The sequence below is a fragment of the Globicephala melas genome, chromosome 6 (genome assembly GCF_963455315.2).
Source record: "Globicephala melas chromosome 6, mGloMel1.2, whole genome shotgun sequence".
In the NCBI taxonomy this organism is placed as follows: Eukaryota; Metazoa; Chordata; class Mammalia; order Artiodactyla; family Delphinidae; genus Globicephala; species Globicephala melas.
Genome location: NC_083319.1, coordinates 1,434,516 through 1,449,336, shown reverse-complemented (window position 1 = coordinate 1,449,336; position 14,821 = coordinate 1,434,516). Strand labels below are relative to the sequence as shown.

The 14,821-nt window shown below is 61.3% G+C and overlaps 2 protein-coding genes across 2 annotated transcripts; both read right to left on the bottom strand.

The window, feature by feature from the left end:
- Nucleotides 1–502: 502 nt before the first annotated feature.
- LCN10 (lipocalin 10) lies at nucleotides 503–3,895 on the bottom strand. The gene is made up of 6 exons (XM_070045688.1): nucleotides 3,785–3,895; nucleotides 2,903–3,042; nucleotides 2,500–2,570; nucleotides 2,068–2,175; nucleotides 839–937; nucleotides 503–531 (listed from the first exon to the last, which is right to left on the bottom strand). The coding sequence occupies exons 1-6, from the start codon at nucleotides 3,893–3,895 to the stop codon at nucleotides 503–505; spliced, it is 558 nt and encodes a 185-aa protein (XP_069901789.1).
- Nucleotides 3,896–4,244: 349 nt separating this feature from the next.
- LCN6 (lipocalin 6) lies at nucleotides 4,245–10,858 on the bottom strand. The gene is made up of 7 exons (XM_060300557.1): nucleotides 10,769–10,858; nucleotides 10,450–10,589; nucleotides 6,995–7,065; nucleotides 6,372–6,482; nucleotides 5,916–6,017; nucleotides 5,591–5,616; nucleotides 4,245–4,256 (listed from the first exon to the last, which is right to left on the bottom strand). Exons 1-7 carry the CDS (start codon nucleotides 10,856–10,858, stop codon nucleotides 4,245–4,247), a joined length of 552 nt encoding a protein of 183 aa, XP_060156540.1.
- Nucleotides 10,859–14,821: the final 3,963 nt, after the last annotated feature.

Sequence of the window (14,821 nt, the reverse complement as noted above, 5' to 3'; positions counted from 1 at the left end):
AGAGAACCATGGCTGCCTGTGTGCCCACTGCTCTCTCCCCAGCAGCCAGCACGATGTCCGCGACATGCGTGTGGTGCGTATAAGCGTACGGCTTCCTGAGACAGTGTAGGGTGTCACGGGACGCGGAGGGCGGTGGCAGAGACTCACTGCAGAGAAAGCACGTGGCACATTACATGGGACCCGTGGTCTATTTTGTAGCAGAAAAGGCCCAGTCGCACCTTTTTGCCGCGTAATCCAGAGGACACAGGCCAAAGGGGCCTGGCTTCGCATCCCCCGCCCGGTCAGCATGTGCCCCTCACCCCATCCCTCAGTGATCGTAAAGGACCCTGCTGGGCTACAGCCACGGGCCCCAGGTTCCACATCCTCAGAGGCCTGGGGTCCCCAAACACCACTCCACAACCAGTTGGATGTGAAAGCCTGCAATTTGGAACAACACTCCTGCGGTCTAGGTGGACCACAAGTCGAGCCTCAAAGGGAAGAGCAGGTGGGTGGCAGCTCACTCTCACGGCAGGATGGTGTGTGCACAGGAAGCTGCGGGAGAGGAAAGAGGCAGTGAGGGGGTGGGGGACTGGCTCTCCCGGGGGCCTCGGGCACCGCAGAGGGCAAAGCCATGCAGCCCCGGCCCCCAGCCACACGGCAGAGACCTGGCCAAGGCAGCATTTGTGTTCTGGGTGCCGTGGGCTCGCACACGTGGCCGTGCATTCACGGTGGCTTTAGATCTTTAACAAGTGCCCTTGTCACCGCTCCACCTCTCTGTCCCCCACAGGAGTCAGCACCCCAGCGGGATGGGCACGGGGCCGGGAGCGGTGCTGCCCGAGCGCTCGCGGCCGCACTTTACCATCTTTCGGGAGAACTGTCACACTGCGGGCGAGCTCCAAAGCCTCACACACGTCTATGAACTTTCTCATACTCAGGAAGCTGGCCGTGCTCTGCCTGCCTGCAGTGGGGAAGCAGAGCCGCGTCATCAGCCGTGCGATGTGGCACCTGCCCCTCAGCCCCGGAACGCCCGTAGGCTTTGGGACAGACAAGCAAGGTGCGTGCGCTCAGGGGCAGGCGGCTACTGGTGGGTGACAGGAAGCGTCGGCCAGGGCAGGTCCCCAGAGAGCCTTGGGAGGTGGGGTCACCATGCAGGGTCACCACGCAGGGCCCTCCAGTTCCTTCTGGCCAGTCTGGCCGCTGCCCCTCCCGCTGCATCCCTGGACGGGTCCACCCTGACGGAGACGCCCCAGCACCCCCTCCCGCCCTCTCTGTACCACCCACCCAACCCGGGGCAGAACCTCTTCCTGGTTCACCTCCTGCCCCCCAATCCTGCTGTCAGCCTGGGGGCCTCTGCCTCCACATGGACAGCCCGCCCCTCCCGGCCTCTGCCTTTCTGACCCCCCTCTGCAATGGCCTCCCCACTCGCCCCTGGGGGCCCCTCCCAGACCCTCCCGCATGGTCTCCAAGCAAAGGGTCCCGCGCTCTGCCCTCCCTCCCTCCCTCCCTCCCTCCTTCCCTCCCTCCCTCCCTCCCTCCTCCCTCCCTCCTTCCTTCCCTCCCTCCCTCCCTCCTTCCCTCCCTCCCTCCCTCCCTCCTTCCCTCCCTCCCTCCCTTCCTCCCTCCCTCCCTCCCTCCTCCCTCCCTCCTTCCTTCCCTCCCTCCCTCCCTCTGCTCACATCCTCGGCCAGCCCTACCTCCCCACGTCACCCCTCCTGCCAGGCCGCACCCCACGGGCCATGACCGGCCACTGTGGGCTACGTGTGTGTGTCCCCGAAATTCACGTGTTGAGTCCCCAACTGGGTGGTCATAGGAGGCCTTGGGAGGTGATCGGGGAAGCTGAGGTCGTGAGCGTGGGGCCCTCACGATGGAGCTGATGCCCTTACGGGAAGAGGACGAGACCAGAGCAACGCCCCAAGCCCTGTGCGAGGACACAGCGAGAAGGCGGCCGTCTGCAAACCACCAGACCCCACAGGCTGGCGCCCTGGACTGAGGGGTGAGTGCCCATCGTGTGGCCGCTGGTCTGGGTGTCCAGCACGATGCCCGCTCGGCCCCCACTCGCTGCCCCACACACCCGGCCACTGGACTCACTGAGGAGAAGCAGGGTCTTGGTGGCCTGGCCCGCCCGGCCCAGGCGCAGGTAGACCACGCTGTCCTTGTAGTCAGAGGTCAGAACGTGGAAGCCCGCCACCCCCTTCACTGGACGGGAAGAGAAGCACAGAGTCGGCTGCTCGCGCCTGGACGGTGGGCCCCGACCCCCTGACCCCTTCCGCCTGCACGGCGGGGGTGTCTGGAAGGGCCACAGAGTCCCCTCCACCCAGGCCCCCGGGCACACGCCTGCCACGTCGGCTCTGGGCCACGGTGGCCTGACCGCGTGTCCTGGGCGTTCATCCCCACCGGCCCATGTTCTCAGAGGAGGACAGCTGGGGCCAGTGCGGTCGGTAGCCCAAGCCTGGGTCCTGGTGGCCAGGAAGCCCTGGACACCCCTCCCCTTGCTCTCCCGAGGGCCCAGCGGTTACGCACAGGTGTTCCTGAACACAGCCCTCTTTCTGTCTTTCCGCAGGATCAGCGAGTGTGCCTTGCACCCCTGTGACCTGGGGGGAGGCGGGCTGTGAGTCCCTTCTGGGCTCTGCCACCCTGGGACTTTCCAGCGTGGACCCGGACCGGTCCCACAGCTCAGGGGAAACACTCCGAACACCCTGTGCCCGCTGGGCCCCTGGTGCACTGTGGGAGCCTCTCCCAAAAGCAGCCGTTTGAGTTTTAGGGGCAGAGGGTGATGGGTATTGGGGTTTCGGGGACAGTCCTTGTGGGATTTCCAGACTGACGCTCGGGCCTGGTCCCCGCCCCCACCCCCCGCTCCCTTTCCCCTCCCTGGGCTCAGGGGTCTGCAGAGGATGTGCTGGGACCCCTGCCCTGGTCCACTCACCGGTTAAGGACGAGGACCACCCTCAGCTGGCCCATGTTGTGAACCTTCACTAAAGATGCCCCCAGCTTCCTCTTGTCTCTGGCCGGCAACAACCCCTGGGTGTCAGAGGCGATGGCAACAATGTACCAGAACCCTGAAAACTGTAGAGAGGGTGCTGGGGGCACAGGGTCTGGGCTGCCACACGGGTTCGGCCCCCACCCCAGGTCCCAGAGAACCCACAGGACAGGGGACCCTAGCCTGAGGCCCAGAGCATGTCCAACACCCACAGGATGGCACGGCTCCTGCCTCGGGGCCCCCGCTGCCACCCCAGGCTGAGGATGCACATGCCCGGCTGCTCTAGGGCCCGGAGCGGCATCAGGCAGGGCCCTGGGCACCGGGTGTCAGAGCTTCCTGCCCACATGGGCCTCGTGGGGGCCCCTTCCCTCCCAGCTGGCCCCCGCACCCCATCCCACTGCTCTCCCTGAAACAGAGCCCCTCCCAGTCTCCTCGGCCTGTGCCCATGGCCGCCCCCACAGGAAACTTCCACCCAGCCAGAGGCCTCATTATTCCAGGACGTGTCCTGCTCGTGCTGCCTCCCCTCTGCCCACCTGGCACCTCCGGGCCACCTCAGGCTGTGCCTGTCTGGGGCCTCTGCTACGGCCCCTCCTCGGGGCTCCTGGCATGTGGCCCACGGCCGTCAGCTGAGTTTTGAAGCCCCAGCCTGTCCCCAAAAGAGGCCGTGGGCTGCCCCACAGGGCCAACAGAAGCCTGTGCCGGAGCCCTCTGAAAGCCCGTCCAGCGGATTCCGGTGGCTCTGCGAAGACTTCCAGGGACCCCTCTTCCTGCTGCCCCTGCCCACCCTGGCCCCAGCGCCCGGCCGGTGGGCTGGGGCACGAGACTCACCTTGTCCCAGTTGAGGTTGTGGGGCTCCCTGGGGAGCTGCTTCTGTGCCAGGGACCCCCCAGGCAGCTCCAGCACCAGGACCAGCATGGGCAACAGCCAGCCTGGCCCCATCCTGGCCCTCCTCCCAGCTGCCCGCTGGACGCCACGCTTAAATGTCCCAGCCCACCAGCCCTGCGTGGGTGTCCGGCCAGCCTGCAGCCGCAAGCCAGCCTGGTGGGCCAATGGCAGGGAGGGAGCTTGGGGCCCTCCCTCCCCGCACGGAGGGCCAGCCCTACCCTTGGCCCTTGGAGCGGCACAGCTGCTGTCCCGGGATGCCCCAAAGATGGAGACCATGATGTTCCCCAGGTCAACTCCTGGGCCTCCGGTCACCATATGTCCCCTAGAGCCATTGCACCTGGCAGGGAGGCTCCTGGGCCTCCTGTCCTAGCCCCCCAGGGAGAGAGGCAAAGGTCGGAACGTGTCATTGAGTCACCTAACAGGGACGAAAGTGAAGGACGTGAAGACGGGGCTCAGATGGTGCCGGCGCTGACGCGGGGGCTGCCTTCTCGATGCCCTTAGAAGGTACTGACGTGTTCGCACATGTGCACATGCGTGTGTGTGAAGAGGGTGGCAGCCTGTGTGCACCTGACCTCACCTCAAGTGAGAGGCAGTCCCCACCCTGCTCCCAGCCCACCTCCCCTGACGGCTTGTGCTCTGCCAGGACTTCAGGACACAGGAGGACCGACAGGTTCGAGCCCTCTGGGGTCCCTGCCCCCACCCCCCATCCAAGAGCTCCAGCCAGGAAAAGCCAATCTTTCACACCCTGGGCATCCCAGCCCAGCGCCCTGCCCACTCTTCATCCAGATCACAGGGTCGTCCTCCAAACTGAGCGGACCAGCCTCCTGCCTGCCTGGAGCCCCGCCTGCCGTGAGCCCTGTGGGAGGAGCAGCCGCCTGCAGCCCAGCTTCCACCTCTGGGCCAGAGGGCCGCTGGGGAGGGACGGGGCCGCAGGCCCGCACTCTCGTGCCAGGCTGGCTCTGTGCTCTGTGCTCAGCCCTTGACAAGCCCACCCTGCCCATCCGCCTCTCCCTGCAGCCACCCGGCCCGAGGAGGCAGCTCCCTGTGGGTTCTTCTGGCTGCTCTCAGCCCAGGGCCCGAGGAGGCAGCTCCCTGTGGGCTCCTCCGGCTGCCCCCAGCCCAGGCCCCGCGCGCACACAAGCAGCTCCCTGAGGGCTCCTCCGGCTGCCCCCAGCCCAGGCCCCGCGCACACACAGGCAGCTCCCTGTGGGCTCCTCCGGCTGCCCCCAGCCCAGGCCCCGCGCGCACACAGGCACCTCCCTGTGGGCTCCTCCGGCTGCCCCCAGCCCAGGCCCTGCGCGCACACAGGCAGCTCCCTGTGGGCTCCTCCGGCTGCCCCCAGCCCAGGCACCGTGCGCACACAGGCAGCTCCCTGTGGGCTCCTCTGGCTGCCCCCAGCCCAGGCCCTGCGCGCACACAGGCGAGAGGCATGGCACAGGTTTGTGGAGCCGCTTTATTGGAATCTGCGTCGAGAGCCCCTGAGAGCAGCCGGCCCAAAGCCCAGCTCCTGGGAGGCTGAGCAGGGAGGGTAGCGTCTGGCCAGCCTCCTCCGGTCCCCTGGGGGCTGCAGCATTCACTGAAAACCATGAGGAACATTGGGGGACCCTGGGCTCGCCCGGAGAGGCATCAGCTCCCCCAAGCCCCCAGCCCTGCATGGCGGCGGTACAGCCACTGGGATGGAGGGGCCCCAGGGCCCCCAGACTCCACCCACCACACAGGAGCTCAGGGACGCTCGGGAAGGCCGCTTACCTGGAAGGCCTTGCGTGCACAGGTGACTGGGGGAGGAAAGCGAGACGGCAGTGAGGACGGGGCGGGTCTCCCTGCCCAGCCGGGTGCCTGAGACAGACCGTGGCCGCAGAGCACCTGGGGCCCTGCCGGCCCCTGCACACAGCCCCCCCCGCCCCCCCCGTCCCCACAGGTCTGACTTGGGGGGGGGACTAGGTGACTCCTTGAAGACCCCCGAGCCCTGCCAGCCCTGAGGCCTGGAGGGTCCCCGAGCGCAGCCGAAGCCAGCAAATGGCCCCACGGTCCGTGCCCCTCAGCACACGGTGGCGTCAGGCTCGGTGACACTCACGGTCCTTCTGCAGCGTGGCCTGCTGCTGGGACGAGAAGCCCAGGCCCTTGCTCCACTTGGTGAAGAGGCCCATGGCCTTCTGGCTGGCCAGCTCCGTCCGGCCTGCAGGGGAGGTGCCCCCTGAGACCCAGGCTGGGGGACGGGGGCGAGCAGGGGGTCCGCAGCAGGAACCAGACAGACACCTGGGACCCTGCGCTCTTCTGACCCCAAGGCCCTTTACCACATGCAGCTCCCACCCCGTCCCTCCCTCCAGGCAGGGTCACGTCTCCCACAGAGGACAAGTGCGGGGAGGGGGCGACAGGGAAGGAAGGCTTGGGGCCCCGGTGGGGATTTCATGCAGGGATGAGTGATGGAGTGGAGCGGCCGCCAGCCCGCTGGGCTCTTTCAAGGCTGGGACCCCGGGAGGACGGAGGCCCCGCACGGCAGGGAGGCCTCCGCGCCCGCGGCCGCACTCACTGTACAGCTCCACGGTGCTGAAGGCCTCGTCCTGGAGCTCCAGCTGCGTGAGCACTATGGCATAGTCCCTGAAGTTGGTGGCCAGCACCCGGTACTCCAGCACACCCAGGGCTAGGAGACAGGTGCCGCCGGGGTGGGGTCAGACCTCGTGGGGGGCCCCCCAGCTGGCCGAGAGCCTCCCAGCTCTGTCCCCCTGGTCCCTGACCCCCAGCCGGCTCCGGCACACAGAGGCTTGCGGTGGCTGATGGACAGCAGGTGAGTCCCAGCTCATCCCGGGGTGCCCTCCCGCGATCCTGTCCCCACGGGGTAAGAGTGCCAGCCGCCCTGCCCCCACACAGTACAGCGGGAGGCCTGGGGTCCCAGCTGAGCCTGCCTGACACAGTCGAGTCCTCTGTCCTCAGGACTGGCGCCAAACCTCTGACAAAATGAGGACCTTTCACTTCCCGGGCGAGAACGCCACTGAAACCTGGGGTGGAGTCGCCCCCTCCCCTTCCCCTCCTGCGTGCTGACCCTGCCTGCAGGTGCAGGGGGCCCAGGGCTGCCAGGGGCAGGACCCGGCCCCGATCACGGTCAGGGAAAGGGAGCCTGCCCGGAATCCGGACCACCGTGGCCGGCACCCTTACAGGGATTCCTGAACACCCATCTGGAATTTTGTTTCGTCAGTTCCACAGCATGCAGGTGGCATCTCTCCCGCCTGGAAAGGAAAAGGGTCTGTCATCACCCAGGGTCCGTATGCAGGACGAGAGAAGACAGGTTTGGCCACCCAGACCCGGCCAGGGGCCAGCGTGGCTGCAGAGGGGATTCCGCCTCCCCCTCGGTGGCCCAAGTTAGCCAGAAACCCTGCTCTTGACCAAAGCGAACCCGTCAGGGAAATGGGCCAGCTCGGCACCTGCAGAATGCGCATCTGCTCCGTCACCTCCCCAGAGACCCGCTCTGCCAGAACCACACGGAGAAAACTTAGAAGTTTTTTCTTGCTGCTCAGGGCAGCAAAGGAGCGTGAGACAAACAGGGCGTCTGCAGCTGTGTTTTGTTGTCGTTGTTGTTAATTAATTAATTTTTTTTTTTTTTTTAATTTTTGGCTGCACTGGGTCTTCGTTGCTGCGCACGGGCTTTCTCTAGTTGCGTCAAGTGGGGGCTACTCTTTGTTGTGGCGCGCAGGCTTCTCACTGCAGTGGCTTCTCTTGTTGCCGAGCACGGGCTCTAGGCGTGCGGGCTTCAGTAGTTGTGGCTCGCGGGCTCAGTAGTTGTGGCTCGCAGGCTCTAGAGCGCAGGCTCAGTAGTTGTGGCCCACGGGCTTAGTTGCTCCGCGGCACATGGGCTTTTCCTGGACCAGGACTCGAACCCGTGTCCCCTGCATCGGCAGGCGGATCCTTACCACTGTGCCACCAGGGAAGCCCCAGGTCTGCAGTTTTGAATAAAGAGACTCAACACCAAAAGGGGCCAAATTCCCTAAGCCTCCAGTCCGCAAAATGAGCAGACCCACTTCTGTAAGTGCAGCAAGACCAGCTCCCGGCCCAGTTCCGTGCAAGACACAGGAATAGCAAGGAACAGCCTAAAAGGAAGTGTAACCAGCAAAAACAAGCCAGTAAACTGACAAGGCGTATTGTGGGGCCCAAAGAGGGAAAACAATGGGACTTGGCACAGAAATAGACAAATCAAGGGAACAGAATAGAAAGCCCGAAAATAAAGCAAAAAGCAGAGGAGGTTCGCGCGAGACAAGGTAGCGTCTCAGTCAGTGGAGGAAGAGGAACCACTGGGTGAGTGGGGCTGGGCGACTGGCCCCTTCAGCGACGGTCCCAGCTCGTGCATCCCCAGGCTCAGCCCTGAGCCGGTCAGAGGCCCTCTTAGCTCCAGGGAGACAGAAAGGCTTCTGAACACAAAACCCAGAAGCCCTGAGAGAAGCCAGGTGTTTACACCTGCACAGAAACTAAAAGAGCCCTTCCTATCGACAGCTTCTCGGTGGTATAAGAAAAACGACAAAATGGGAAATATATTCGCATCTAACTTTATCGCAGACAGTGGCTAAAACTCCCTATACTTAAGGGTTCTTGCAAGTCAATAATGACCCGCCCGAGGGAAAAGTATGCAAAAGATATGAACAGACGCTGGGCTGGGAAGGAAACACAGAAGGAACAGGTACCGAGACGTCTCACTCCCTCGTGATCAGAGAAAGAAGCAAAAACTAACGTGGGGAAGTTTGTCGCCTATAAAGACAAAAGAGAATAAAATTTTAAATGTTTCAAAAGAGGGCAGATTCCCTGGTGGCGCAGTGGTTAAGAATCTGCCTGCCAATGCAGAGGACACGGGTTTGAGCACTGATCCGGGAAGATCCCACATGCCGCGGAGCAACTAAGCCCGTGAGCCACAACTACGGAGCCTGCGAACTGCAAGTACTGAAGCCTGTGCGCCTGGAGCCTATGCTCTGCAACTAGAGAAGCCACCACAATGAGAAGCCCGTGCACTGCGACGAAGACCCAACACAGCCAAAAATAAAATAAATAAATTTATTTTTTAAAAAAAGAGGGCAGAGACCCCAGGGACTGACACGGAACGGTATTTGGCCCTCGTGTTTAAATGACGCGCGTGTGCTTGCGTGTGCCTGAACGTCCCTGAGGAGCTGCAGCAGATCAAAACCGTGGGCCACCTGTGGGGAGGGGGCCACTGGCTGAGGTGGGGGGGGAAAGACCCCTGCTTTCCACCCCTGGGGATTCTGATTTTTCTTTTGGCTGTGCCACGTGGCTTACAAAATCTTAGTTCCCCAACCAGGGAGCGAACCCATGCCCTCGGCAGTGAAAGCGCTGAGTGCCAACCCCTGGACCGCCAGGGAATTCCCAGGGCACTCTGATTTTTTGAAACACGCAAATGTGTTTCCTATTCAAAATCCGGCAAATGAAGTTCACATTACATAACAAAATGAAACGGCTGCTTGCCTGTCCTGTAAGCCCTGGTCTGAGTGTGAGTCCTGCAGACGGGCTGGCCGAGGTCCTCAGACAGAGGCACCTTGACGGGACTCAGAGCAAGGCCACTCACCAGCCCCAACCGCAAGCAGGTTCCAGCAAGAGCGTCGGAGACCCCCCTCCCCTGCGATTGCCGTGGTCCTCTCCCCGTCCACGGCTGTTCCACAGCCCAGGGCTCTCCAGAGGCCAGGTTTCCATATGCAGATTGTTTTCCCACCAGCCTCATCAGGACTCACCGAGCCATGTGGCTTTGGGGCTGCCACCCACGCCGCATGCGACCCCGTGTTCACCCAACTCAGAGGGGCCCCCGCCCCAGCACAGACCTCCTCGGTCCTTGCGCATCCTCGGCCTGGCTGGCCCAGGTGGACGGCAGCCCCACCATCTCCTGAAGGCAGTGAGCGCGCCTCGGGGAGCAGGGGAGAAAGTTCCCCTCTCAGGCCGGGGTCTGCGTGGCTGTTCAGGCCGCGCAGGGGCTCCAGATTCAGGGTGGAAATGCCCATGGTGCGCCACCAGCTGGTGACTGCCTGGCCTCCCCACGTGAAAGACGGGGACGCTAGAACGACACCTCCCCCAGCACGCCATGCCCCCGCCCCCTGCCTGGCTCCCCCCAGGCAGCAAGGTCCCCCAGAAGCACGGCCCCTCCTTCCAGCATCCCTTGCCCCAAGGCGTGCATGGGGTCTGCTCCACTGGCCAAAAGCGGCCGAGGCTCAGCCTGACTCCACAAGTCCTGTCTGATAAACGGCCTCAGTGACCACGTCTTCTGGGGGATTCATTTTCCGACAGAACCAGGGGCTCCCAGCCACAGATGCACGGACCCACCTTAAGTAGCAGCTCAGGAGGGCCTTAAGCAAAGGAGAGGCCTCTCCTGCTGACCAGAGACCCCGCCGAGCTACCCAAGGGCCTGGGACAGCAGGCGGGCAGGTCAGAAGCTGTGCCCGGCCCTGGTGGAGAAGGCGTGAGCCCCACCCAGGGGCGCCCCAGCCAGGAGTCCAGGGATGCAGAGCCCAGATGCCAGGCAGAGGGTGGCTCTCAGAGCAGAGCCCAGCGCGGGGGGGGGGGGGGGGGGGGGGGGAGGGGGAGGGGAGGGCGGGGCCCGCCGTCCAGACCCCAGCCCCACGCACCGGCTCCGGGAGGACAGCACCTTCAGAGTGTTCTCTGGCGTGAGGGTCAGCATGACCCCCTCGATGTTCTTCGTGGCCTTGTCCACCACAAAGTCCTTCTCGCCCGAGGCCACGGCGAGAATGTACCAGGACCCCAGGAGCTGATGGAGGAGGAACGGGTGAGGGGGCCTGTCCCTCCAGCCCCGGCCCATCCTCTTGATCTGGGGGCCCTGACGCAGGCTAGCCCATCCACCCACAGCCCCCGTGGTCTGGGCTGGCACTGGGGGAGCCCAGAGGCCGTGCGGCCCCAAGGCGTGTGCTGGCACAAGAGGGCTGTCACCTGCCGAGGGTCCAGCCTCCCCAGCCACACGGCCCGGGCCCTGGGCACCAAGACCAAAGCCAGAAGGGCGGCCAGCAGCACAGCCCTCATCCTCGCAGAGGTTTGCACACCAGCACACCTGCGCGGGGGTGAGCGAGCCCTCTAGCCCCTGGAAGCCTCTTTAAAGGCTCGGAATGCACTGCTGTGGGCGGCCGCTAACCGCCGGGCACCATCCTGGCCTCTCCTTGCGAGGTGGCGAAAGTACTGGGGCGGTGGGGGAGGGGAGGCGGGGGGCGGGGGGGGGAGGCGGGGGGGGGGAGGCGGGGGAATTAACCTCCAGACGTGCCGGAGAGGGGGCCGTGGGCCCTGGGGAGCGTGTGCGAAGCCCCTCCTACGTAGACACATTCGTGCCATCCCCGCTTCTCTCACTTGGAAGGTTCCAGAAGGAGCATCCAGCCCTCAGCCGCACCATCCCCTCCCCTCCCCTCCTCTCCGGGGAGCCAACAGTCTCTGGCTCAGTCTGGGCGGGCCAGGGACCCTGCCCTTGAACCCAGGCCAAGGTCATGTCTGAGGAGAGCGTCAAGAACAAGCCGCCCCTCCAGAAGCTGCAGCTGTGCATAGCTTTTGTTTTCATCCTTAAAAGTATGAAAAGTCCCCGCGCAGCTCTTTGGAAAGCTCCCACCTCCTCCCAGCCCAGCAACCCTCCTGCTCTGCGGGCTGCAGCCTCCTGCCCCATCACGGCAACACCCAGCAGAACGCCCTGTTCCTTCCGCCTGCCGCTCGCCCGTCTGGACCTGCCCACTCTCTGGCAGCCTCACCCTGCTGCCTCCTACCCCTGCTCACCCTGGCCAGGCCCCCAAGGCCGCATGGGAGCTCTCCCTGGGCCTGGGCTGCCCGCCCTGGGTCATCGGAGACCCTGCCTGGGAGTGAAGGGCAGGGGCCTCGGCAGGATCTGTCTGAGCCCCCGAAACCCAGGCGGAAGTAACTGGGAAGATGCCTCGCCGGGGCGGGGGACCCTGCACGCCACAGCTCCCAGACCCCTCTGCTGGTTGGCTTCCAGGGGTGCTGTGGACACAGAACAGGCAGGGTTTGGAGGGTGAGGACAGATGAAGCCATCTGTCCTGCCGGGCCTTCCCAGGAGGGACCTCGGCCAAGCCAGCACCCCAGCCCTGCCTGGGAGATGAGCCCTGCGGGAAAGGGGATGAAAGTAAGCCCGCTGCACACAGACTTGCAGCTAAGCCTTGCCCTGCCTCAGGGCCCAGAGAGCCTCAAGCTGAGCTTGGATGGGGGTGGTCCCTGACCACCGGCCTCCCAGACGCCTGACGGAAGAAAATGACAATAGAAGACAGAAACATCATCCCGACCTTGACATTAACCTCGTTCGTTATTTTTTCAAGTTCAGTTTCCTAAAAAAAACACTTGGGAGACGAAGACAATGTGAGTGAGAAGCAGCAGGAAAAACAGACGCCAGAAGAGACCCATGGGCGATGCTTCCTACGCGGGAATTAAAGGCAGGCTGTTTAGTCCGTTGGGGCTGAAATAACAGAAAACCATAGGCCGGCGGCTTGTAAGCAACAGACATTTATTTCTCATAGTTCTAACTTTTTTTTTTTTTTTTTTTGCGGTACGCGGGCCTCTCACCATTATGGCCTCTCCCGTTGCGGAGCACAGGCTCCGGACGCGCAGGCTCAGCGGCCATGGCTCACGGGCCCAGCCGCTCTGCGTATGTGGGATCCTCGCGGACTGGGGCACGAACTCGCGTCCCCTGCATCGGCAGGCGGACCCCCAACCACTGCGCCACCAGGGAAGCCCTAAACTGTACTCTTGATAACACAGAGCAAAACATGCACAAAATTCATTGGTCACAGAGAAAGCATCGATGAGTGCCACAACGTAGAAATGTTACAAACAACATTCTCTGGCCAAAATACAATAAAACTGGGACTTCCCGGGCAGTCCCGGGGTTAAGACTCTGTGCTTCCAATGCAGGGCATGTGGGTTCGATCCCTGGTCGGGGAACTAAGATCCCACATGCCGTGCAGCGCGGCCAAAAAAACCCCCAAAACAAAACAAAATACAATAAAACTAGATTTTTTTAACTTTCTATTTTAAAAAATACTATTGGATGAAAGGAAAAATACAAACTGAAATTACAGAATTTATTTAAAATAAATATCATAAAAATACCATGTAATTCAGGGTCAGAGGAAACATCATAACCTTAAACACACCATTAAAAATAAAAGAATGAGGGGCTTCCCTGGTGGCGCAGTGGTTGAGAGTCCGCCTGCTGATGCAGGGGACACGGGTTCGTGCCCCGGTCCGGGAGGATCCCACGTGCCACGGAGCGGCTGGGCCCGTGAGCCGTGGCCGCTGAGCCTGCACGTCCGGAGCCTGTGCTCCACAGTGGGAGAGGCCACAACAGTAAGAGGCCCACGTACCGCAAAAAACAAACAACAACAACAACAACATAAAATTAAAAAAAATAAAAGAATGAAACTAAATGCATTAAATTCCCAACTCTAAGAGCTAGACAAAGAACAAAATAAACCGTAGGATGTCACGAGGAAGGAAATAATAATGATAAAAGCGGGAAATAATAGAGTATAGAGAACAGCAGATATAATTAATGAACCAAAGTCCTCATCCTTGGAAAAATGAACAGAATTTTTCTGTTAATTTGCAGAATTATTAACAAAATCATTAGTATTGTTTTTAAAAATAACAGAATTAACTAACATGAATAAGAAAAGATGGAGAGACCATAAATACATGAAGTAAGAAGTGACAAAAGGGGGAAATGACCTTTGGGACAGAAGAAAAAAATGTTTCATCAACAGAAAGTACTTTGCTGACCTCTAAGCAAATCACTTTGAAGTCCTCAATGACATGGATAATGTTACAGGAAAATTCAGTTTGCCAAAATTTACCCTATTAGACAAAGAGCTAGATCTATAGATAGATAGTAGATAGATGATAGATAGATAGATAGACAGACAGATAGATAGATAGATAGACAGATAGCTGATAGAGATAAAACAGAAGCTATGAGGAAGGACTAGACTAATGGATGGCAGAATGGTATCCACGCGTGAATAGACGGGACAGTGGAGCAGAGTACAAGTTCAGAATGCAAAGGCTGCTTTAGTTAGACCTTCACCTTCCAAATCCAGCTCTGGCCCTTCTCAGGATCACTTTTTATTAACTTCTTTTTTTTTAACCAGAGGTCGTATTTTCCTGTTTCTTTGTATGTGTAGTAACTTCTGTGCTCGACGTTACTGTTGACGCAGGTGGAAGCCCTGGTCTCCATTATCACCCTCTGATTTGTGTCCCCCCCCAACCCAATTCCCGTGCTAAAGCCCTCAGGGCCCGATGTGGCCGTATTGGGCATTAGGGCCTTTTAGGGGGTGATAAGTTTAAGTGAGGTCATAAGGGTATGACCCTGATCCGGTGGGGCTAGTGCCCTCAGAAGAGGGAAGGACACCGTGTGTGTGCAGAGAAGAGGCCAGCGGGGGACGCAGCGGGAAGGCCACCGTCCACAAGCCAACAAGGGGGTCTCACCAGACTCCAGCCCTCTCAGCACCCTGATCTCAGGCTTCCAGCCTCCAGGAACCTGAGAAAGTGAACTGTTGTTTCTGCACCACGCCCAGCAGGGTTCTGTGTTACGGAACCAAGCAGACATCCTAGAATCTTCTATGGGGAATTCCCCTGAGGCAGACGACCATGCCCCCTCGAGCTCTGGCCTGACAGATCTGGGGAAAAGTCCAAATGTTCCCCAAGCGTCTCGAATGTGTCAGAATTCGGTCTCCAAGCATCTCCCCTGTGGGTCTGTTGGGACGGTTCAGGATTTGCTAAGGCGAGTCCCAGGTAGGTCTTCCCTCAGGGCTGGTCTTTACTCCTGCAGGGCTTACTGGTGGCTGGCTGGACGCCTGAGGGTCAGCAGGGTCTCTCCTCTCTGGCTGGACCAGCACCCCAGCCCCCCAGCCGTGCTTGGAAGCCCGGTCACGCTGCTCTGCACGTGGGTAGGGGGCTGACACCCGCCCACATTCTCTACCCTGCCCCAGCCGATGGAAG